At 47.7% G+C, this 22,989-nt stretch overlaps 1 protein-coding gene across 1 annotated transcript in view; it reads left to right on the top strand.

Moving 5' to 3' along the window:
• Positions 1-22,989, top strand: part of OCA2 (OCA2 melanosomal transmembrane protein) — a 700,143-nt gene that overhangs the window by 437,434 nt on the left and 239,720 nt on the right. Inside the window, exon 15 of the mRNA XM_075334313.1 lies at positions 19,315-19,447. Within this exon, the coding sequence (XP_075190428.1) occupies positions 19,315-19,447 (133 nt within the window). The remainder of the gene's footprint in view (positions 1-19,314; positions 19,448-22,989) is intronic.

The following is a 22,989-nucleotide window of genomic DNA, read 5'->3' as shown; positions in this document are numbered from 1 at the left end:
CCCGGGCCACGTACCCGGACACTAGAGATGAGCGAACCGGTCCCGGTTCGGCTCGAGGTCGGTTCGCCGAACGGAGCTCCCGTTCGAGTTCGGCTCGTCGAACCGCATAGGAAACAATGGCAGGCAATCACAAACACAGAAAAACACCTAGAAAACACCCTCAAAGGTGTCCAAAAGGTGACAAACAACTCACAACACAACAAAAACACATGGGAAAGTGACAAGGACATATACTCATGCACAAACAAAACAGCTGGACAAGGAAAAAGAGGAGGACACACAGATATGAGTATATGCAAGGAAACATCAATTTCATTATTGTGCAACTTGAGCCCTGCTCGTTTTAGGCTTCCAATCTTGATAAATTGCCTGAGCTCGCCACGTACGCCTTGGGGATCATGTCGTGTCCTGCAGCCAGCGTTCTCTCGGAACCTGTCTTCAGTGCTGCTGGGGGTCTGCTGGCAGATAAGCACATGTGTCTGTCCACTGACAATGTGGACATGGCTCTCAGAGGACTTTTCTTCCCCTGGGTCATCCAGGGGACGGGAAAGGCACGCGTATTTTTGAGAGTGCTTCATGCCAAGCATCTTCTTCTTTTTCAAAAGGGGGGGTCAACTGATGCCAGTCAAGTGGGGTGTGTGTGGCCCAATTAGTGGCAACGAGGGAGACTGTGGTTGGAGTCCCCTCGCTGTGTTTCTAAAAGAACCAAGATGAACAAGTCATGGCTCTCAGAGGACTTTTCTTCCCCTGGGTCAGCCAGGGGACGGGAAAGGCACGCGTATTTTTGAGTGTGCTTCATGCCAAGCATCTTTTTCTTTTTCAAAAGGGAAGGTCAACTGATGCCAGTCAAGTGGGGTGTGTGTGGCCCAGTTAGTGGCAACGAGGGAGACTGTGGTTGGAGTCCCCTTACTGTGTTTTACATGCTTTTAGAAGGGCATGACATGGCTTAGAGGTTGACTTTCAGCATCTGGAAACTGTTGGCTACCAAAATGCTGCCTTTCCCACCTTTTTTAACCGAGGATTTTCGAGACCTTATGCCCATCGCAGTGCCCCAAGAGCCGATGCCCAGGCGCCACTCCTTCTCCAACAAAGGCGTGCACGCGCTACACCAGCATGTCGCACTAAACATCACTGATTCCTTGAGAAACTCTGTGTGACAGGGTGCATTTCACCACAGATAATTGGCCCAGTAAGCATGGACAGGGGCGTTACATGTCGCTGACTGCGCAATGGGTTACTGTGGGGAGAGATGGAGAAGGGTCTGCTGTACAAGTCTTGCCGTCCCCACGAGTTGTGTCAATCCTTCTTCTGTATGTAGAAGTTAATACACTGATTCTGCCTCTTCAACCTCGTGTGGGTCCTCCACCTTGCCGCAAACCCTGTGTGGTCAAGCCACCCTTCCTTGTAACTGCGCACAAGGACTACCACACACCTCCTTACTATGCTGGCAGCAGAGCTCAATGCCATCTGGCGGTCAAAGGTTTACTTTGAAATGTATGGGAAATGTGAGTCACACCGCTGAGAAGTTGTGGACGGTTGGCTCTGGAGACCGAGTTTCATCAATGGTTGTCTCCACTCAACCAGCAGCCAGGAAAGGCCGGGTGAGACAATGATGCAAACATGGGTGCGGCCCTTCGCTGTGACAATGTGACACACGTGCCTTGTGTGGTTCACGTGTTGAACCTGGTTGTCCAGCAATTTTTAAAGCACTATCCTGGCCCACATGGCCTTCTGCAGAGAGCACGGTGTAACGCCTTCCTTGATCCACACACTCAGATGGGCTGTAAATGATAGGCTAGAGGGAAGCCACTCACCAAGCAGGACCCTTAGAACCCTGAAACCCTTTAACCCCTATACAGGGATTAGGAATTACATAGGGCCCAAGGTGAATTAATACCTGTGGAAGGCTGCAGTTCCAGAGAATAGTAGTCAGGCAGGGTCAAAACATTAATTGAGGAACAGGAACAGAATGGGACGGCCAGGACTTAATCAGAAAACAAGCAGAGGTGAAATGCGGATTGGCCAACAAGGTACATAAACAGCAAGCAGGAAAAGTAGTCCGGTAACAAGCACACAAAATGATAAAACTGAACTGGGGGTAAAATTAACCAGAGGTTCATTGCTATGTCTGGCAGTGGTCTGCAGACAGGATGGGCATAAAAAATGGTGTGGTGTCTTCCCATTGGTTGTAGCTGAATGATGGTATTTCATCTGTGAGATACCCACCAGCTACATTCAGCCAGAGATTCTGCATCTGTCAAGGTAATGCAGCCCAGTGGGTGAGCATAACCTGCGTCCACCTGCGCCGCTGGCATCGACTCCTCTCCCATCATCAGCACTATGCATGTGTGAAGCCCCGCAGGTGGTGTGTCGGTGTCGGTGCGTTACCTTCAGGGACTCCACGTTGCTGGATCTCCGTCACTGGTAGGAAATCTTCTGTTTTGATCGTGACGCCACTCTCAGTATTGCGGTCAGTGGGGACCGCCACTGCAGGTTGAGGGTCGCCTGGGGCTGATGGTGTGTGCAGTTAGATGTAGTAGCCTCCTGAGAGTGAGGCAAGCCCCAGGGCCCTGTGTAGGTTTGTAGTACCACAAGTCGCAGAATGACCACACAGGCAGGATGTCTTTCAGGGTTTTTACTCACTTCAGGTGGCAGGGTGAGTAACCCGGGCGTAGCTGAGATGAACCAGGTGGGAACCAGGTATCCTTCAGGCTGACTTTATGAGGGTGACTACTGACTCGCCTTCCTTAGCCCTTAGTGGTTTGGGGTGACCCCGACTTTTAGTCCCTATGGGGGTCACCCAGGGAAGATGCTGCAGCCTCTCTCTCCCCTTCGTTCGCCGTATGCTTGTTCCCCGGACCAGGCCACTCCAGCCTCTTGCCTCCTATGACCTATGGGCCCTAACTTGTGGTTACGTGGCTGCGGCTTTTGTAGTGTTGTGGTGTGGGCTTTAAGAGCCCCACACCGGCAGGTTTAGCAGAAGAAAGTTGAATCTATCCCCGCTTCGGGATCTGCCGCCCGGTTGGGCCTGGTGCTCTCTAGCAGTCTCCTTACTTCCCACTCCGTGCACTCCCTAGCTGAAGCTGGCTTTCAGGTAGCACTCCTAGTTGACCGTTCTCCCCCGTCTGTAGCCACTGCGCGGGCGCTGTTAGACAGCAACAGCCCCACAGGTCTGCTCCTCACTGAGCCCTATGGAGTTCTCTGCTCTAACTGACTCACTGCTCCTCCTCTCCTGTTCTTGCCTACGCCACCTAGCAACCAGACTCTCCACCACACCCCTTGAGAGGAGATGGAGGCTCTACCCCCTCCACTATTCCAGTGAAGGTGAAGGCTTGCCCCCTCCTGGGATCCCCAGGGGTCCTCTCATGGGTACATGTGTGAGACCTGATCACTATGCGCCTGTGTTCCACACCCCTGTCAGCCTTCTGGATTACCTGTATTGTACTGTCCCCAGCATGGGTGCAGTACTCAGTGGTGCCTGACCAGGTCAGGGGCGCCACATTCCCCCTTAGTTATCACCAGCACGTCCTCGGGCTGCAAGACAACATTTTAAAATGCATAAAACATTAAAACATGTAAAACATTTTTAAAACCACCAGGTATCAGACATCACCACCCTCCACCCACAAGTCCGTTAACCCACCCAAAACCCTCTCAGGAGGCAGGTCACCGGTCCTGTTGGTAACCAGGTCTGGGCCATCCGTTTCCCCAGACCTTTCCTCCAATCTTCCTCTCCCGTTGGCCGCGACTTCAGCCACTTCTGGCAGGATGTAGAGGCGGCTTACATGGGCTGGTGGTTTCAGGGTATACCTGGCCTGGTGGATCCGCGCCGTCAGCCTCTTCTGGCAGGATGCAGAGGCGGCCTCCACAGTTGGTGCTGACCAGGTACCCTCTTTGTGGTGGTGAGCCAAGGCCCCATAAACAGGCGTGCTCTCTGGTCGCAGGTGAGCCAAGGCCCTTTTCTACGGACGGGCCCCCCCTGGTTGCAGACGAGCCAAGCCCCTAAACAGGCTGGCCCTGGTGGTGGTGCCACTGGTGTAACTATTTACACTGCGAGAGTTTGTGGCTATAGCAAGTTCATAGCCTTAAAGTTTATTTCTCACAATAGTTTTTGTGGGCGCATTTCTTAAACGTTGCAAACAAAACTTGTCAAAACTTCAACTGGTAACTTGCTGTATTTCTTTACTTCTCTCTACTCTACTCCTCCGTTTCACCAGGGCGTGGGCATGTAGGGCACCGGCACCTGTGACTTTCTTGCTCTCCGTCGTCGTCCGTGGTTGTTTCATCTGTAGGATCTTTGTCTGTGGTTGTTTCATCTGTAGGGTCTTTGTCTGTGGTTGTTTCATCTGTAGGTTCTTTATCTTTCCTTTCTTGGTCTTCGTCTGTTTCTACATCTGGTTCTTTATCTCTGTCTTTTCTTTCTTGTCTTTCTTGTCTTTCTTGTCTTTCTTGTCTTTCTTGTCTTTCTTGTCTTTCTTGTCTTTCTTGTAGCATGGGATGGCTGTAAGGTTTGCTGGGACATAGCGCTACGTCTAAGGCATAGTAGCCCCTTTCTCCTTGATGCAAGGTGAACTGTACTAAGTCCCCAATTTTCAAATTTCTGCCTGAATGTCCTCTGGGCAGGTGGGCTTGAACATCTCTCCGATTTACAAATATGCCCTCTCTTATTCCTTTTACTACAATAAAGCCGTATCCGCTTTTCAAGTTGAAGTCCTCTACTATTCCTCTGTAAAGGGGTCCTCTAGCCTGGGCTTTGGACCTTCTTAGGCACCTTTTCTCCTCCAGGTCTCTGGCTGTGACCTCTCTCTGCTCTGGAGACTGTGGTGTTGGAGGATACTTTGTTCTGCTACGCCTTGTCTTGCGGGCTGGGTTCATGCCTGCAGGCTCCCAGGTGAGGTCTTTGGGCTGATCTTCGTCTGCTGACGGTGTCAAGTCTTCCTCCTCCCAGCGGGAATAGGGCAGCATCTCCGGCTCTGGGTAGGGGTCTGCTGCGGTTGGCGTCGGAGTCAGCCCTTCTGCTTCCTGGCCTCCTCTCCCCCTTAGTTCTTCGCTGCACTCTGGTTGTGGCAGTGCTGGGGATGGGCTTTCTTCAGCTGGTCTGGGCGGTGGACTCTCTGGCGCAGCTGCAGGGGTTGCCTGTATTTCCTTGGGGGTATGCGGAGGGAGCAGATACCGATCCACCATCTCTTGCGGGAACTGGGCCTCCAGATCAGCCTTCAGCTTCCAGTATTCGGGGTCCTCTCCTATCAGGGTCTTCCTAGCAGGGACCTCTCTGGACTGGGGAGCGGTGTCTGCTCTGGCCTTGCAGGCCGGGGAAAATAGTGATGCAATCTCTTGGCGGGCCGCGCCCTGTATGGCGGCGGCCTGGTCTTGGCGGGCCGCGCCTGGTATGGCGGCGGCCTGGTCTTGGCGGGCCGCGCCCTGTATGGCGGCGGCCTGAATTGGCGTTTCTGTCGCGGCCGGTTCCTGGCGGGCCGGACTGGACACTGCAGCCGCGGTCTCACTTGGCGTCGCAGCCTCGATGGGGTCCGTGCAGGCTGAGTCGGGCGTCGCGGCAGTGATCGGAGCTTGGCGGGCCGCACCCGGCGGGGCTGCGGCCTGGTTCAGCATATCACTTGCGGCGCGGACGAGCGTCGCTGCTGCGTTGGGGTCTTGGCGGACCGGGTTCAGCAGGGTGGCAGCCTGGGTCAGCGTCACACCTGCAGCACGGATGAGCACTGCCGTGGTGGTCGGAGCCCGGCGGGACAGGCGAGGCATCGCTGCAGCGGCCTGGGCTTGGCGGGCCGCACCTAGCGTGGCTGCGGCCTGGTTCGGTGGCGCCGCGCCGGGCGCCTCTTCCGGGACCGCGGGCGTGGCAGCAGGGATCGGGGCACTTGTGCTGGCCGGGGCATCACTCGACTCACCCATCTGTGGCAGCATCGGGGTCTGCGTCGTCGCCGCTCGGTCTGGCATGCGTCGCGCGGCTCCCTCCTCGTAGGTCCGCACCGCCGCAGCCATCTCCAGGAGCTCCGTGCGTTCTTCCCTAAGCTGTCGCACAATCCCGGCCTCCAGCCGGTCGCAGAAGATGGCAAGCTCCCGGCACCACCAGGCAGCAGAGCCTGGCTCTGGGTATCCGCGTCTGGACTCCATTTTCTCTAGCAAGCTGCTGGCTTCTCTTCTGCTCCGCCGTCTCTGGACGCTTCCGCTTTCTTCATCAGCGAGGTCAGAACTCTGCAGAGGATCTCTGGGTAGCCACACCTCTTCGTGGGCGGTAACTTCTTCCAGCGCGGGCTGCTGTTGTTTTTCAGCGCGCTTTTCATGGTGGCAATATGGCGGCGCTTCCAATTTTTCAAGCGGACCGCCTAGGCACATGGTCACCTGTCTGAACAGGTCTAGTCCTTATCCTGTTCGTGACGCCAGATGTGAAGCCCCGCAGGTGGTGTGTCGGTGTCGGTGCGTTACCTTCAGGGACTCCACGTTGCTGGATCTCCGTCACTGGTAGGAAATCTTCTGTTTTGATCGTGACGCCACTCTCAGTATTGCGGTCAGTGGGGACCGCCACTGCAGGTTGAGGGTCGCCTGGGGCTGATGGTGTGTGCAGTTAGATGTAGTAGCCTCCTGAGAGTGAGGCAAGCCCCAGGGCCCTGTGTAGGTTTGTAGTACCACAAGTCGCAGAATGACCACACAGGCAGGATGTCTTTCAGGGTTTTTACTCACTTCAGGTGGCAGGGTGAGTAACCCGGGCGTAGCTGAGATGAACCAGGTGGGAACCAGGTATCCTTCAGGCTGACTTTATGAGGGTGACTACTGACTCGCCTTCCTTAGCCCTTAGTGGTTTGGGGTGACCCCGACTTTTAGTCCCTATGGGGGTCACCCAGGGAAGATGCTGCAGCCTCTCTCTCCCCTTCGTTCGCCGTATGCTTGTTCCCCGGACCAGGCCACTCCAGCCTCTTGCCTCCTATGACCTATGGGCCCTAACTTGTGGTTACGTGGCTGCGGCTTTTGTAGTGTTGTGGTGTGGGCTTTAAGAGCCCCACACCGGCAGGTTTAGCAGAAGAAAGTTGAATCTATCCCCGCTTCGGGATCTGCCGCCCGGTTGGGCCTGGTGCTCTCTAGCAGTCTCCTTACTTCCCACTCCGTGCACTCCCTAGCTGAAGCTGGCTTTCAGGTAGCACTCCTAGTTGACCGTTCTCCCCCGTCTGTAGCCACTGCGCGGGCGCTGTTAGACAGCAACAGCCCCACAGGTCTGCTCCTCACTGAGCCCTATGGAGTTCTCTGCTCTAACTGACTCACTGCTCCTCCTCTCCTGTTCTTGCCTACGCCACCTAGCAACCAGACTCTCCACCACACCCCTTGAGAGGAGATGGAGGCTCTACCCCCTCCACTATTCCAGTGAAGGTGAAGGCTTGCCCCCTCCTGGGATCCCCAGGGGTCCTCTCATGGGTACATGTGTGAGACCTGATCACTATGCGCCTGTGTTCCACACCCCTGTCAGCCTTCTGGATTACCTGTATTGTACTGTCCCCAGCATGGGTGCAGTACTCAGTGGTGCCTGACCAGGTCAGGGGCGCCACACATGAAAGGAACACGTTGTCACCTGGCGACCGGAGTACAAATTGACGGAGCGTACTCCGTTGGTGACTTAACAGCCGTGTGCGGCAATGATGCAAACCTGGCTGCGGGCCATCCTCAGGGCAATGTGACACACGTGCCTTGTATGGCTCACATGTTGAACCGAATTCTCCAGCAATTTTTAAAACACCATCCCGGCCTACATGGCCTTGTGCAGCGGGCACGCTCGCTATGTGCTCACTTCCATCGTGCGCACACAGCAGCTCAACAACTTTCATCACTCCGGAAGTCTTAGGGTCTGGCAGTTAAACGCCGGAAATGCGATGTTCCGACATGCAGGAATTAGAATCTGCACATGTTGCAGCGTGTGTGGCAGCACCGCAGAGCCCTGCTGAAATACGGTATTACATATAGCCTGGGATAACTTGATCCAGAGGTGGTGCAGATCACGCTGCTGGAGTGGTGTCAGATCAAGGACCTATGCACCCTGCTACACAGTTTACAAATGTCGACGAAGATGTTTAGCACTGGCAATGTCATTCTCAGCGTGACAATTCTGGTCATCTACATGATGGAGCACACTGTAATTATTATTCGGAGTCAGGTGTTGGGACAAGAGGAAGGGGAGGAAGTACAGGAGGAGTCATATGCGGAAGGGATAACAAGATCTACGAGGTCTAGATGGTCAACGGCACCTATGCGGCAGTCATGGTGAGGGAGAGGGATTAACAAGGGCGCATAGTATCAGCAAAAAGTGTTGAAGAAAGTGCAGGAGCCCATGAAGAAATGGAGGACGAACTGGCGATGGGCATGGAAGACTCAGCAGATGAGTGAGAGCTTGCTCACATTTCGGTTGTGCGAGGTTGTGGGGAGAGGGCAGAGGAAGGAGGCACGATTCTCACCTCTCTGCCACCAACACACCAAGGACTTGGTCCTCCTGGATGCACAAGACACATGAGCGCCTTCTTGCTGCACTACCTACATGACCCTCGGATTGTACGAATTCGAAGTAATCCTGAATACTGGGTTGCCACACTGTTAGATCCCCGGTACAAGACAAAATTTGGCGAAATAATTCCTGCCATAGAAATGGACGCACGTATACAGGAGTATCTGCAGAATGTGGTACGCAATCTTAGATCTGCTTTTCCACTAAACACCAGTGCTGCACAGAGTGAATCTCAACGCTTTGTCATGGATAGGAGGAAATGGTCTTTTCCTTGTCCACATCGGAGGGACCGAGGGATGGCTGCTGTGCTGAGATGGCGTTGAGTACGGTGTCCCTGCAGAGTTGAACTTTTGGTCATATACCAAAATGAGTTGAAAAAGGACAGATGCTGGTGGAAAGGGGAACAGGTGTGTTGGAAAGGGGAAAAAGGTTTTGGTCCGTGGATTTGGTGGTTAAGCAAGAGTAACATTTGATGAAGAAACACCATCTGTTACAGTGGGACTGGCAGATTTGGATAAGGTGGTATATACTATGTTACCGCTATATAACGAAAATTAATAAGAAAAGAAAGAGAAAGGTATATATCCCCATCAGCAGTCAGTGTCCACCGTGCTCCCAGTTAGAAAAGGAGAGGTTGGCAACTGGAAGGTTTGGTGGAGGATACAGAGCTGTGTGGCTATGAAACTAATAGTAGCCTGAACCGAGTTAGACGCCATTCGGATCTGGAGACTGGGAGCCCTGTTAACAACACAGGAGCCATTGAGTACGCTGACCGTGTGCGTAGGGGGCCACACCTGTGGACAGCAGGCGCATCAGCAGCAGCAGGCCTGTTAATGCCACTGGGCTGCACAAGCAGGACTGGTAGGACAGGAGCTGGTCTTAAACGTTCTGCGTTACCAACTGTGGTGGTGGCCTGCATCGACACCCTATCCCTGCCTACCTCTGGCCTAAAGCCGCAATGGGTTCAACACATGGAGGTGTGCTCTTTCGGAGCATAATAGAAGAATGCGCACCTCCTTGTTGGCTCCAGCCCCTTTTATAACCTGGGTCCGCCCCAAACCAGGGTGAACCACAATGAACCTCCTGGAGACAAAAGTAGAGTGACACGTCATGAGTGGCATAACTAGCGTCCTATTTGGAACCGCAACTTCATTGATGACCTCATGGCTGCCATGACCCAAACACCTCACCAGTCATCGTCTGACCATCAATAATGCGGTGACAAGTCATAGGGGTGGGCCTCTGCAAGCCATTTGGGAGGACACCTGATGCCCTGTGGTCTATATGGGACCCCCACATCAGGGGCAGGGCCAAAGAGTTCATTACCGGACCTAGTCTCTGATGCAGTAAGTGCCTGAGCATGCTCAGTAGCATGAAATACAGTCTCTGAAAAAAGACTATCAGCTTTAGCATGGTGTCTAGGCACAAAACAGGACTTAGACCTGGCACGGAATGCAAGTACCTGTGCAAAGAGGCTTTTGACACTTAGTGTGGGAGCATGCGCTGTATCCCGAAATGAAGACTTAGCGTCAGGAATGGCACAGTCAGGCTGAGCATACTCACTAGGCGAAACACTGTAGTTAGGCTGCAGCTGGGGTAAATCGGCACACGCATGCGCACTAGCTGCCTCTCCACACTTAGACGTGGAGGAGAAATTGCTCTTCGGGTGTGAACTTGGAGATGGTGTCTATGAACAGAAGGAAAAGCTAAAGGAAGCCTCACTTTCTATCCCTCCGAATTATCAAATGCAGCAATGAATTCCCTGAGTTTGCTATAACATTAGCGTAGCAAAATGTGCATGAGGGTGTCATGTAGAGGTGCTAGAAATAGCTTGGCACCAGTGGGGCACTAATGGAATACAACAGCCAGTTCTATGATGCCACTAAATGGCAGTATTTTTTGCTATCATTATAGCTTATTAAAAACAGAGCAGGAGGGTGTCATGCACAGGTGCTAGCAATAGCTTGGCACCAGTGGGGCACTAATGGAATACAACAGCCAGTTCTATGATGCCACTAAATGGCAGTATTTTTTGCTATCATTATAGCTTATTAAAAACAGAGCAGGAGGGTGTCATGCACAGGTGCTGCACATAGATTTGCACTAGTGTGACTAGAAAAAAGTCCAATAGCCACGTTTAGGATGCCACTAGGTTCACTGACTGTTTGCTAGTATAATGACTTAGTAACAATGAGTTTGAGTGTGCAATGCAGGCAGACGTGCTACAAATATCTTTGCACTAGTGTGACTACACAAAAGTACAATAGCCACGTTTAGGATGCCACTAGGTACACTGACTGTTTGCTAGTATAATGGCTTAGTTAAATAGAGTTGGAGTGTGCAATGCAGGCAGACATGCTGCAAATATCTTTCCACTAGTTTGACTACACAAAAGTACAATAGCCACGTTTAGGATGCCACTAGGTACACTGACTGTTTGCTAGTATAATGGCTTAGTTAAAAAGAGTTGGAGTGTGCAATGCAGGCAGACATGCTGCAAATATCTTTCCACTAGTGTGACTACACAAAAGTCCAATAGCCACGTTTAGGATGCCACTAGGTACACTGACTGTTTGCTAGTATAATGGCTTAGTTAAAAAGAGTTGGAGTGTGCAGAGGACAGGAGGGTACAGTGCCAGGATTGTGGGGCTCTGGGTAGAGGAATGGAAGCCTGCCTTTCTATTCCCTCCTAATGGGGAAATGCAGCGACGAAATCCCTGACCTTGGCTACACAGACGCTGTCTCTGTTTTCAGGACCTGTCACCTATGGCTCTGACCCTGCCGGTTTGAGCCCTTAAAAGGACTGATAGAAAGTGCTCTCCCTAAGCTGTCTAGCACTGTGTATGGAACGCATACAGCTGTATCGGCGATAGGACAAAGGACGGAGCTGCGACAGTGATGTCTGACACCAAGGACGCAGAAGAGATAATGGCGTCCGGACGGGCAGATACTCGTTTTTATAATGCAGGGATATGTGACATGGACATCCTATCACACATGCCGTTGCTTCTCTGGCTAAAAGTCCACTTAGCTGTGTGTGTGTCTGGGATTGGCTGACATGCTGGCCCGCCCCACAAGACGCGCGCGCTTAGGGAAGGAAGACAAGGAAAAAAAAAAAAAAATGGCGATCGCCATTATACAAACAGCAGTGATCTGAAGGCGCTGTTCCCGCACACTATACACTGAAATGTCATAATAGTGTGAGTCACAGAGTGACTTACACTATTACAGCGGAAAGCCAGCTAGGAATTAGCTGTTTTTTTGCTGCTAGAACCATTCTCGAACGTTTCTAGAACTATCGAGCTTTTGCAAAAAGCTCGAGTTCTAGTTCGATCTAGAACAGGCCCCAAAATCACTCGAGCCTAGAACTGGAGAACCTCGAACCGCGAACCGCGCTCAACTCTACCGGACATGGTCAGTCTGCTCCACTACCACGTCCCTCAACTCTCTAACTGTTCTCTCTTCTTTCCCCGCCTCCAGGACTGTGAACTCCTCGGCGGGTAGGGCCAACCGCCTGGCTCCACCCCACCTGGTGTGGACATCAGCCCCTGGAGGGAGGCAACAAAGATTTGTATGTGTGACTTATGTGCCTAACCAGGGTGTGGGGTGTGTTGTTGCAGTACCTGTGACGTCCTGGCTTGTCCAGGGCGCCACACGTGGTCCAGGCCACATTTTGACTAGAGGGGTGCAGCTTAGCTCAATACAAATGTATGCCGTTCCCTGCTCTCACACTGGAGAATCCTCACGGTGCATACGATGTGAGGATTCACATGTGTGCAGTAACATAGTGATGGCAGACTTGTGGCTTTATTGTGGAGAACACCTTTTAACTGACTAAAGATTAGAGATTAGCGGTGTTTGAATTGAACTGTTCGCCAATCTCATGTTCGACCTGCTTTAGGCGATGTTCGAGTCATTAGACGAACGCGGACACTTAACTTCAAGTTCAACAGTTCGAGGTTATGTTCGATAACGCTTTGATCACCAAAAGCGTAACTGGCTTTTCACAGTAATACGGTTATTCAATGTTAATACAGTGGAACCTTGGTTAATGAGAACAATCCATTCTGGGAGTGTGCTCATTAACCAAGTTACTTGTTAACGCACACACACACATGCACACACACTCACGCGCACACACAAACATACACGCACACACACATTATGCTCACCTTACCTTCCGTTCCATCACTGGCCTCCTGGGACTTGCAGTTCACCGGTACAAGATGTGTATTGGGTAACCATAGCGACCAATGCCGGAACTTCTGCTGCCAGAGCGCTTATTTCAAAGAGAGGAGCAGCTTGCCTCTGGTTGGCTAGCGCGCTGCCTTTGAGTAGCGTCTGACAGAGGGAGGAAGTTCCAGCATCGGTCGCTATGGTTACCCGATACACATCCTGTAGCAGCTAACTACGTGTATCGGGTAACCATTGCGACGGGGGAGGAACTTCCACTGTCAGACACTACTCAAAGGCAGCGCGCTGGCCAATCAGAGGCAAGCGGCACCTGCCTTTGACGTCAGCACTCTGTCAGCGGAAGTTCTGGCATTGGTCACGATGTTTACCTGATACACATCTTGTACCAGCGAACTGCAAGTCCCAGGAGGCCGGCGATGGAATAGAAGGTAAGGTGAGCATATGTGTGTGCGCGTTCGTGTCTGTGCATGTTTGTATGTGTTTGTGTTTGCCTGCCATTGTTTTTAATGGTGTTAGACGAACGTTCGACGAACACACCCGCCGTTCGACAAACCGAACTCGAACACTAGGGTGGTGGCTCATCTCTACTAAAGATCTGAGAAAAGCAATCTTGAAGTAATCAGGAACTCACAATCCATACAGTGCTCTCATAATCCAAAACTGTAACATTCCTGAAGTGAACAAAAGAACAAGGTGTTCAGTGCTCAGAGACATGGCCAAAGTGAGGAAGGCAGAGCAGAACAAAAGTTGAAATGTCAAGACTGGGCCAAGAAATATCTGATGACTGATTTTTCAAAGGTTTTATGGACTGATAAGAGAAGAGTAATTACCAAAGGATCGGATGAATGTGCCTGTGGCTTGGTCAGTAACTGACCACTTTGACTAACACATCAGTAAAATGCAGAGGGGTGGGGTACTGCTATGGGTATTTAGGATGAGCTAGTTGGACCTCTTTATGTTTGAAGATGGACTCCAAATCAAATCCCAAAGCAAATGCTTGGTTTTAGAAGACACTTTAGTTCCAGCAGTGGTGTGGGAAAAAGTCTGCATCTTTCAAGAAAACCATGATTTTATGTATGACACCGCTCCATCGCATGCATCAATGTACTCAACTGCTTGGCTAACTAGAAAAGACGTAAAATATGAAAGAATGACAAAAAAGGTACCTGACCAAAAAGTTGCTCTTCAACAGATTGAGAAACTGACACTCCATGGACTTTTATTGAATAGAAGGGTAGATGTATTTGTAACTAATAGTTTTATAATTTTTTTAACAAAGTCAGAAATGTTTTTGAACACTTTAATGTAATGTAATCAGTGAGATGTAATGCCCCTGGCCATGCTTGCTCGTCCAGGTTTCAGTGATGAAATGCATCCTGGGAGAAAGAATTTTTCAAAGAAAAGGTAATGCTGTCTGTGACATGATGATGTAGTGCAGGCACAGTTTTATTAGAGACTGGGCAACTAATACTGAGGGACTGCAATTGCCATCAGCTTTTGGAAACCCTCTGTATCCACCAGGCGGAAAGGCAGCATGTCTGTGGCCAACAGATTGCATATGGTGAAATTCAGCCTCTTAGCTTTGGCACGTGTAGGAGGAAATAATCTTTTTCTGTGATCAGTACTGTGGGACTGAGGGCTGGCAGATGTGCTGAGAAGTCAGAGGGTGGTGTACAGCAGAGGTTCCCAACTCCAGTCCTCAAGGCACACCAACAGTGCATGTTTTTAGCATTCTTTAGCATTGCATGGGTGTTGGATTCAGCACCTTTGCAGGTGATTAAATTATCACCTGTGCAATACTAAGGAAATCCTGAAAACATGCACTGTTGGTGTGCCTTGAGGACTGGAGTTGGGAACCTCTGGTGTACAGGACAAACTAGTGGACTGCGAGGCAGGTGCAGCCAGAGATGTTATGGTGGATTGTGAAACATGTGGTGTGCTCAATCTGTGAAATTAGTCAAAATCCACAGGCATGTGCACATCTGTAACGACCGGAGGGTGACAGAGTAGGAAGTATGGGAATGAGAAACATTTGATGGGGCATTGGGTGGTTGGATATGCTTGCTAGGCCACATTTTAACACAGTAAGTTTCCCAGACTAACACATGTTGGTTGATCATATACAATTCATGCATATAGTAGACAAATGTATTTGTATTTATGCCTCTACTAAGTCCTTTTTTTACAAAGTTTGCAGAGAATGTGAGTTGAGTCATCATTCTGGTTACAAAAAATGCCCAAGCTAGGGAAAACCTTGCCGCCCATGTTAAATTTAGACCTGCCACCACCGCTGTTGGACACCGCTAGAGTTGTGACTGAGGATGCAGCGATTTGTCCTGGTTGCATCACTCTGTATCTGTGTGAGAGGCACTTCATCTTCCTCCTCCTCCCCCTCCTCTGCTGAACTACTCAGTTGTGTACTTCTGGTTCACACCAAATGGGATCTATAACTTCATTGTCATCCTCTCTGTTGTCCCAATCCTCACTCTGACAGTCATCCTTTTCTTTTTTCTGACCTGACATCACAGTACAGGAGTCATATGCTTTAGGTATCTGAATCTTATTATCATCATCACCTCCACCTCTGGGAGTTAACACCTGTTGACAAGGATCTGGATCCTGCTCGGACCGACTTCATATGGGCCTGGTCTAACTGACAAAAGGTTTTAGACATCGTTGCAGATGCTTTCCTCCTCTTCAGTCTGTGAATCTTTGGAGTAGACCTCTGATGCCCATGTGATGGAATGTGTGAATAATTCTGCAGACTTGCCAATGTGTGGTTCCCCACAGTCAGTTTGCCAGTTGGAGAGAGAAGACGCAGGGGGAAACAAGTGTAGTTGCGGTGGCACCCCTGAGGAATGGACTGTGTGGGATGTAGAGGTGCAAGGAGGAGGAGGGGCACATTGATGCAGCACTTGCCATCTGCTCTAGCACATTCTATTTCTGGCCCTCATTTACAAGTTGAAGTGATGTGTGGCTGCAAAAGAAATGTAGTGGAGTAGGCTGTCCAGTAATGGAAGTTGTTCTTAGCTCTCTTGGCATTTTACAAGCTGGTGTTTGCTCAGTAGAGCTTTCACTAACATTAGAACATCCCCCATGTACACCTCGACCACCCCGCCTATTCCCCCTTCCGCCATGACCTCCTGATCTACCACTCATGTTTGATGTACCGTTCCCCTTTAAAACAGATGTTTCACAACCCTAGGCCCGCACTTCTTTTATAATTTAATAAATGTACTTATTTATTGGAATAATCTATCATTGCAGTGGATTATATGTCAGTGCTACACTCGAAGCACTGACACTTAAACTCACACACAATGCAATGCACCTGGAAAGAGGTGTGAGGCTCTCCATAGCACGGTGACTCAGGGTTGTCAGGGTGATAACCCAGGGTTGCCATGGCAGTGATCTGGTTCCTTTGATCGCATTACAGGACTTCAATAGCTTGGGAGAGTAGTGCCATTCTCTCCCTGCCACCTGAATGCTGCGATCATGATTGATTGCAGCATTTAGGGGGTTAAACTGCCGGGAGAGGTGCGTGCACCACTCCTGGCAGCGAGAACTGGGTTTCAGCTATAAGCCTTAACCCCGGCAATCACCATGATGTATGTTATGTGCTATTAAGGCACTTCAAGCCATGTTGTATCCAGTACATCATATATCAGTAAGAGGTAAATCTACCACAGCCACTAAATACTGAAAGATATTGTGGTACACATACAAAGGGCAGATCAATGTGCACCTGCGCAGGACCTCAAGGTCGGCTAGTGAAGATGAAGTAGAATGAGTCATCCACACTAGCTTCAGAAGGAGGACAAAGATGATCGAAAGAGGAGGCGTGGGACCTGGAGAACAGAGACGCCCATCTGACTAGACAGCTCCGCACTGACCATTAGGTAAGTATTATAAACTTCCGGTGACAGATTCCCTTTAAGTGCTATATGATGCAATATTATCCCGGATCCATGAAAGGTCAAGTCTGGTGTGTGTGTCAGCCTGTGAGCCCTTTCCTCCTTTGATGCTCTTAAGTATCTGACCCCTGTGGCATGACGCATTTGAGGGTCCCGGTGTCAGAAAAGTGTGTCCCGTTCCGTATGCTGATAGCGCGGTTCAGTTATGGGGCCAGTCCTCAACTCCGGATCCTATATGCTATTTGTTGTAGACTTGTGGAACGGGTCCAGTGACTTTTCACAGCCGTTCCCCACGACCCTTCCAGAGTTTGTAGACAACATGAAGTATGCCTACCCTAGGATTCTGTATCCTGACAGCACCAGTCCTCTGGAAGCAGCTGCCCTGCTTCTGCCCAGCGACTGTGTTGACTGCCTTTGCCCCCAGAGCTGCTCGCGGCACCTCTACTCTGCTCTGTGTCTGAAGCTGAACTCTCTGTTGTAGTGGTGTTGTGTGTTCTGAGCTGTTGCCCCCAGCCGCTGCCACCGGCTGGTTCACTACTCTCACTAAGTCAACCTGCTCTTCCATTGTATGTTCCGAATTCCCCCTGGTGGTTGCTTCTCCCTGACCCTGAGTCCCCAGTCCAGTGGATCTGGGGAGCCCCTGGTGCAGTGGCATCCTGTAAACCCACCACTGTAGTGATACCCTATTGTGACCCAACCATGGCCCCACTGGGGAGGGCAACCCATGGACTGTATGTTTGTGTATGTGTAAACTGTCCTGGACCTTCCTCAGGCCCAGGATGAGTACTACACCTTAATGGGGGTGCAGTACCCTGTGGTGCCTGAAGCCGCAGAGGCGCCACACAAACAGTCATAAGTAACATACTTATATGAAAAATACAATAACTAAAGCAAAAATATTGACCCTGCTCGTAAGAGCTTACAGTCTACAATGAGGTGGAGGGTGACACAAAGTACAGATGCTTGTTTACAATAATGGTCCAACCATCAAGAAATGGAGGATAGATAGAGGCTGCATGAGCCAGGCACCAGCCAATATTTGTACTTCTCTTGAGTGTGGTGGCATTTGATGGAGAGTTTTGTTCAGAGAAAGGCCATGTGCACACGTTGCGTCCAGTACCTTGCAGAAATGAACGCATCCTCTGGCAGAGTTTGTCAATGTCAAATTTGGTTTTGACCAAAAAAACGCTGGAAATGTGGGTTTTCTGCATTTTTACCGCGTTTTACATGCATTTTCTGTGCTTAAAGACAGATGCATTTTCAATACAAATATACTACTAATTAAAGTTTAAACATTCAAACACTATAAAAAAAAATATGCTAAATATCATGCTTTAAATCATACACAAAATAGCAAATTTTAATAAGATTATTTTGATCTAATATTTATGTTTAAAATAATGTTAAATTGTTTTTAATCTTTTTTTTTTATAATCGGGCTAGATGTGTGTGAAAAAGACGACATCATGACCTCACTATAATGTCAAAAACGCATGCTTTGATTTTGTCAAAAAAGCATGCATTTTGCATCAAAAGGCATGTAAAACGCTAGATTTTTGATTTTAGGATGCGTTTTGATGATTAGAATTGATTCTAATGTTAGCAAAATGCTGCCAAAAAAGCAAAAACAATTGACATGTTGCTTCTTCAAACAGAGATTTTGACAAATTTTAAGGAATCAAAACGCTGCATTTTTATAAGCATCGTGCGCACAAAAAAGCCCCATTTCCCATAGACTTTGCCTGGAAATCAAAACGCATTCAATTTTGCATTAAAACGCTGCAGTTGAAAACGCTGCGTAAACGCATGAAAAAACGCAACGTGTGCACATGGCCAAAAAGTGAATAAGCCATATATGAAAGGACTTCAATTAGGGAATGTGATAGGCCAGTCTAAAAAATGTTGTTTTAACATTAACCTGTCTAAAGGTTTACCATTATTTTGTGTAATGCATGTTTGCTATCAACTTTTTGAAATAAATGTTCAATATATTTTGTTATAATTGGAATTTAGATGGTTAAACATCCCTACTTTATGGAGAATCATAAAACACTTGGGCCATGCTCACACTTGCACTTTGAAGCTGTGTAGATCTTTTTATTATACGGTTACTGTGTGTGTGTATTCTACCGTAAAAAAAATATGTATTCATGCATTAAAGGGTTATTTCAGCTACATGAAGTTGTTAGCTTTCTATATGAAAGGCAAAATTCTAGCTCGGTCTGGGTATGCTTGATGATACTCACACTGATCATAATAATAAGACCTTTTTCTCTACAGTCTGATGGGAAAGGCAGTGCACATGCTCAACTTCTCTATTCATTCTCTATGGAGAAGGCAGAGCGTTGTCTTAGGTTTCTTAAAAAGTCCCAAAAAGACCAAATGAAGCTATAGTCACTCATGTGCGCTGCCTCTCCATCCAAACATGTCAAAAGTGCCATATTCTGGTGACTAGTGGGGTCTCAGAAGACAACTTATAATTGATCTAGAAGTTATCACCAAACCCAACAATAGGTGACAAGTTATTGAGACCGAAATAACCCTTTAAGGGCTCAGGCTATAGTTACAAATTATGAATTGCAGTTAAAAATGTCAAGTATGAATACAATCTTTGGGCATTAAATTTTATTTATGTATTTAATTTTGTTGTTACATTGTCATACCTCATTTACTCACCATTTTTGATGATTGGTTGTTTTTGCCTAGGGATTGGACTTTGCTGGATTCACAGGTCATATGTCCATAGGCATTGGTCTGGTTCTTCTTGTATCTTTCCCATTTCTAAGAATCTTGTATTGGAACAAAAAACTTTACAATAAGGAACCCAGTGAAATTGTTGGTAAGCTAATGAGTAATTTTTTTGCTTTGTCTCGATTCAGTCTAACACTAGGCAATAGGTTCTACACACTTTAATGAACAAAAAAAAATACTAATTGAATATGAATTGATGGAAGAACCAAGATGGCTGTCATATAATATATTTAAAATTGTTTTTCACGTACAAAAAAGACAAGTTTAAAGACCATTTGCAATTGCGATTCTGTTACTTTTCATAGAGTAGCTGTCTAGTATTAAGCGGGCTTTACATGCTACGATATCGTTAATGAATTATCGTCTGGGTCACGTCGTTTGTGATGCACATCCGGCGTCATTAACGAGATTGCATCGTGTAACACTTAAGAGCGATCTTAAACAATTGCAAAAGAGGGCAAAATAGTTTGCCATGGAGAGGTCGTCCTGAAACAAAAAATCGTTTTCAGGATGTTAGCGATGTTGTTCCTCGTTCCTGCGGCAGCACACATCGCTGTGTGTAACACCGCAGGAGCGACGAACATCTCCTTACCTGCCTCCACCGGCTATGCGGAAGGAAGGAGGTGGGCGGGATGCTTATGTCCCGCTCATCTCCGCCGCTCCGCTTCTATTGGCCACCTGCCATGTGACATCGCTGTGATGCCGCATGACCCACCCCCTTAGGAAGGAGGCGGGTCGCCGGCCAGAGCTACGTCGCAGGGCAGGTAAGTGCGTGTGACAGGGGTAAGCGAGGTTGTGCGACACGGGCAGCGATATGCCCATGTCGCACAACCGACTGGGGCGGGTACAATCGCTTGCGATCTTGCTAGCGAGATCACAGCGTGTAAAGCCCGCTTTACTCCAGTCCTACAAATCTCTTATCATAGGCAACAGGTGAATCTTTCAGGCACCTAAGGTTGGAATGATGCACCAGTGGTCCCAAAATCTGATATAATAGTTTCTAAACATCTATCATAGGTTAAGAGTTCTACAAAAATGTAATAAAATATCCCTTATCACGTAATTAACCCCCTTCACCCCTGGCCAATTTTCCGATTTCAGTTTTATTTTGCTTCCCTTTTTCCAAGAGCCGTAACTTTTTTTTTTTCGGTCAATCCTGCCACATGAGAACTTGATTTTTGAGGGACAAGTTGTACTTTTAAATGAAAACATACGTTTCACCATATAGTGAATTGGAAAACTGGAAAGAAATTCCAAGTGCAGAAAAATTGCAAAAAAAATGTAATTGCATGATTGCTTTTGGGATATTTTATTCACTGTGTTCATTATATGGTAAACTTTTTTTTTTTTTACTTTTTTTTTTTGTATCTTACTAATCCCCCTAAGGAACTATAAGGATCAGCAGTCTGATTGTTCATTCATTTCTGTTGATCACAGCTACACAGCTGACCAGATCTCCAGAAATTCTCATTTCTTGTAACAGGCAGCACTCAGCTGGTTAAAACAGGAAGGGAGTCATGTGAGCTACAGGAGTCATACATGGCCTTGTGCTACCATGACAACTTGACAACTATTGGCTCAAAGTGATCACATCACGGTGCCGCCAAGGAGTGGGGTAAGTGAACGTTTACTGCGTTGGGGATTTAAATTGCACTGTCGCATTTTGACGTCCAATTTAAGTGGTTAACAGGCGTCAATGGATCAAGGATCCACCTGTGCTGCGAGGCACACGTGTCAGCTGTTCAAATCAGCTGACATGTGCAGAAATCACAGTCGGCTGCTTGTAGCAGCCGCAGGTGCTTAAAACTTAATGGCTTAGGGACATACCAGTACGTCCTGCGGTCGTTAAGGGGTTAAATTATGGCCTGTCATAGTTACATGTTAGAAAATGCTTCAGTCTGAAGAAACACAGCTACTGATATCTGTGTCTTAACTGTCAGAAGACCAGCATTATAGGCATATGTACTGGAGCTGCCAGAGAAGTGTGTGAGAAAAGAAACAAATCATCTCCATGGCTAACGGAGACTGGAAAAATTCCTTTTGGGTTCAATCTTCCATGGGCAGTCTTGTCAGCTGAGGAGAATATATATTTAGTCTCTGGTCACACACTTCTCCTGCATCTTTGGTGTATGTGCCTACTATGCTGGTCATCTGGCAGTTGATTCGCATGTTGGAGGAGCAGTGTTTTTTTTTCCTTCACGCAGCAGCCTCATTTGACACATTAATAGATTGGCTGCTATTTGAATTGCATGACAGTGTCATTTTGATAAATTCTTGAAGAACCCCTTTGACTACCTATTAAGTAGACTTTATGTCCAATCACTTGCTGCTGCAATATTTCTTTTTAGGGAAACTTACAAATTTTGTCTCATTGATTTAGTATTGCCTGTTCCTGGATAAAAAAACATGTTTACAAAAATGTAGAATGGAAATGCCCAAGATTTGTGTATATGGAGTAGGCATACAATCATATAACATTGGAACCATACTGCCTTTTTTTTTTTTTTTTTTAAGAAATTGTATAGGCAGATAATAAAACTCTTTTGTAACAGCAGGATAAATTTTACTGCATCTGTAAAAGTATGGAGTATTGCTTAAAGTGCCATTTTTTGCTTGAGAGTGAGTTGCTTTTATGTATTTTTCTGTATAGTTTATACAGTTTCCATAATCTGAGACGAGGAAATATTTCATTTAGATGCAGAACAGTGGGGTTACAGAAAAACAGGTGTGTTCATTGCTGAAAAGTATGGCAAAGCAACTACAATCATCTTCAATCAACAAAAACATTTGCAGCTAGATATTTTCTGATTAGCAATCAAAAACTCTGCTGTATCAGTAACAGGAAGATTAAATTGCTTCTATGACATTTGCTGATTTCTGTATTTTTAGGTTGTGTTTTAGCCTTGAGTAGATTTTTTTTTTTTTTTTTAAACGCCAGGTGTAAATTTCTTTACAAAGCTGATAGGGAACCTGACAAGTATGCAGCACTGACCCTTCAAGTTTTTACATTTTTAAGATTTTTTGCTTTTGTGCCTTTTATAATAAAAAGTTGCAAGATTTTTCAATAACCTTTAAAATATTGCACATTAGTCTTCATCCACCCAAACATAAAAGTACAGATTTTGCATTCCACATGTGTAATGGAATAGAACTGCTCAGAAATTATGACATTTTGAAAAGAGGTAAAAGATTAGGCGAAAATGTCAGAATAAAAAAAAAAAAAAAACCATAATGCCAAAAAACAAACTGCGAATTAAAAACTGGATAAAATATAAGGGAATCACCAGCAGAACCATTTTTACTCCAATAATGACAATGATCCTTGTATCCTGGAAAGGGGAAACGCATCGAGGCGATGCAGAGCAACCATTTGAAAGGAAGTAATCAATATTAAATTCCTTCCCCTGGGTGTATTTTTCACCTCTATATGTTTTGCTCTCTATGTGTTTATCTGATTGCCCTCAAACACTGCATTGTATGCATGCACTTTGCCTGGATCAAGGCTGTGCAGTGTCTATTGGGCAACGTTGTTTTGTGATGTAGTTTTTCCATGTGTGATGGCCATAAATATATCAGGACAAGGGGGGAAAAAGTAACTGGCTGATGGAATAGCGCATATTGTGTTCAGTT

This window comes from Anomaloglossus baeobatrachus, chromosome 2 (assembly GCF_048569485.1).
Source record: "Anomaloglossus baeobatrachus isolate aAnoBae1 chromosome 2, aAnoBae1.hap1, whole genome shotgun sequence".
NCBI classification, from domain to species: Eukaryota; Metazoa; Chordata; class Amphibia; order Anura; family Aromobatidae; genus Anomaloglossus; species Anomaloglossus baeobatrachus.
The sequence above is the reverse complement of the archived record's forward strand: the minus strand, read 5'-3'. Positions and strand labels throughout refer to the sequence as shown.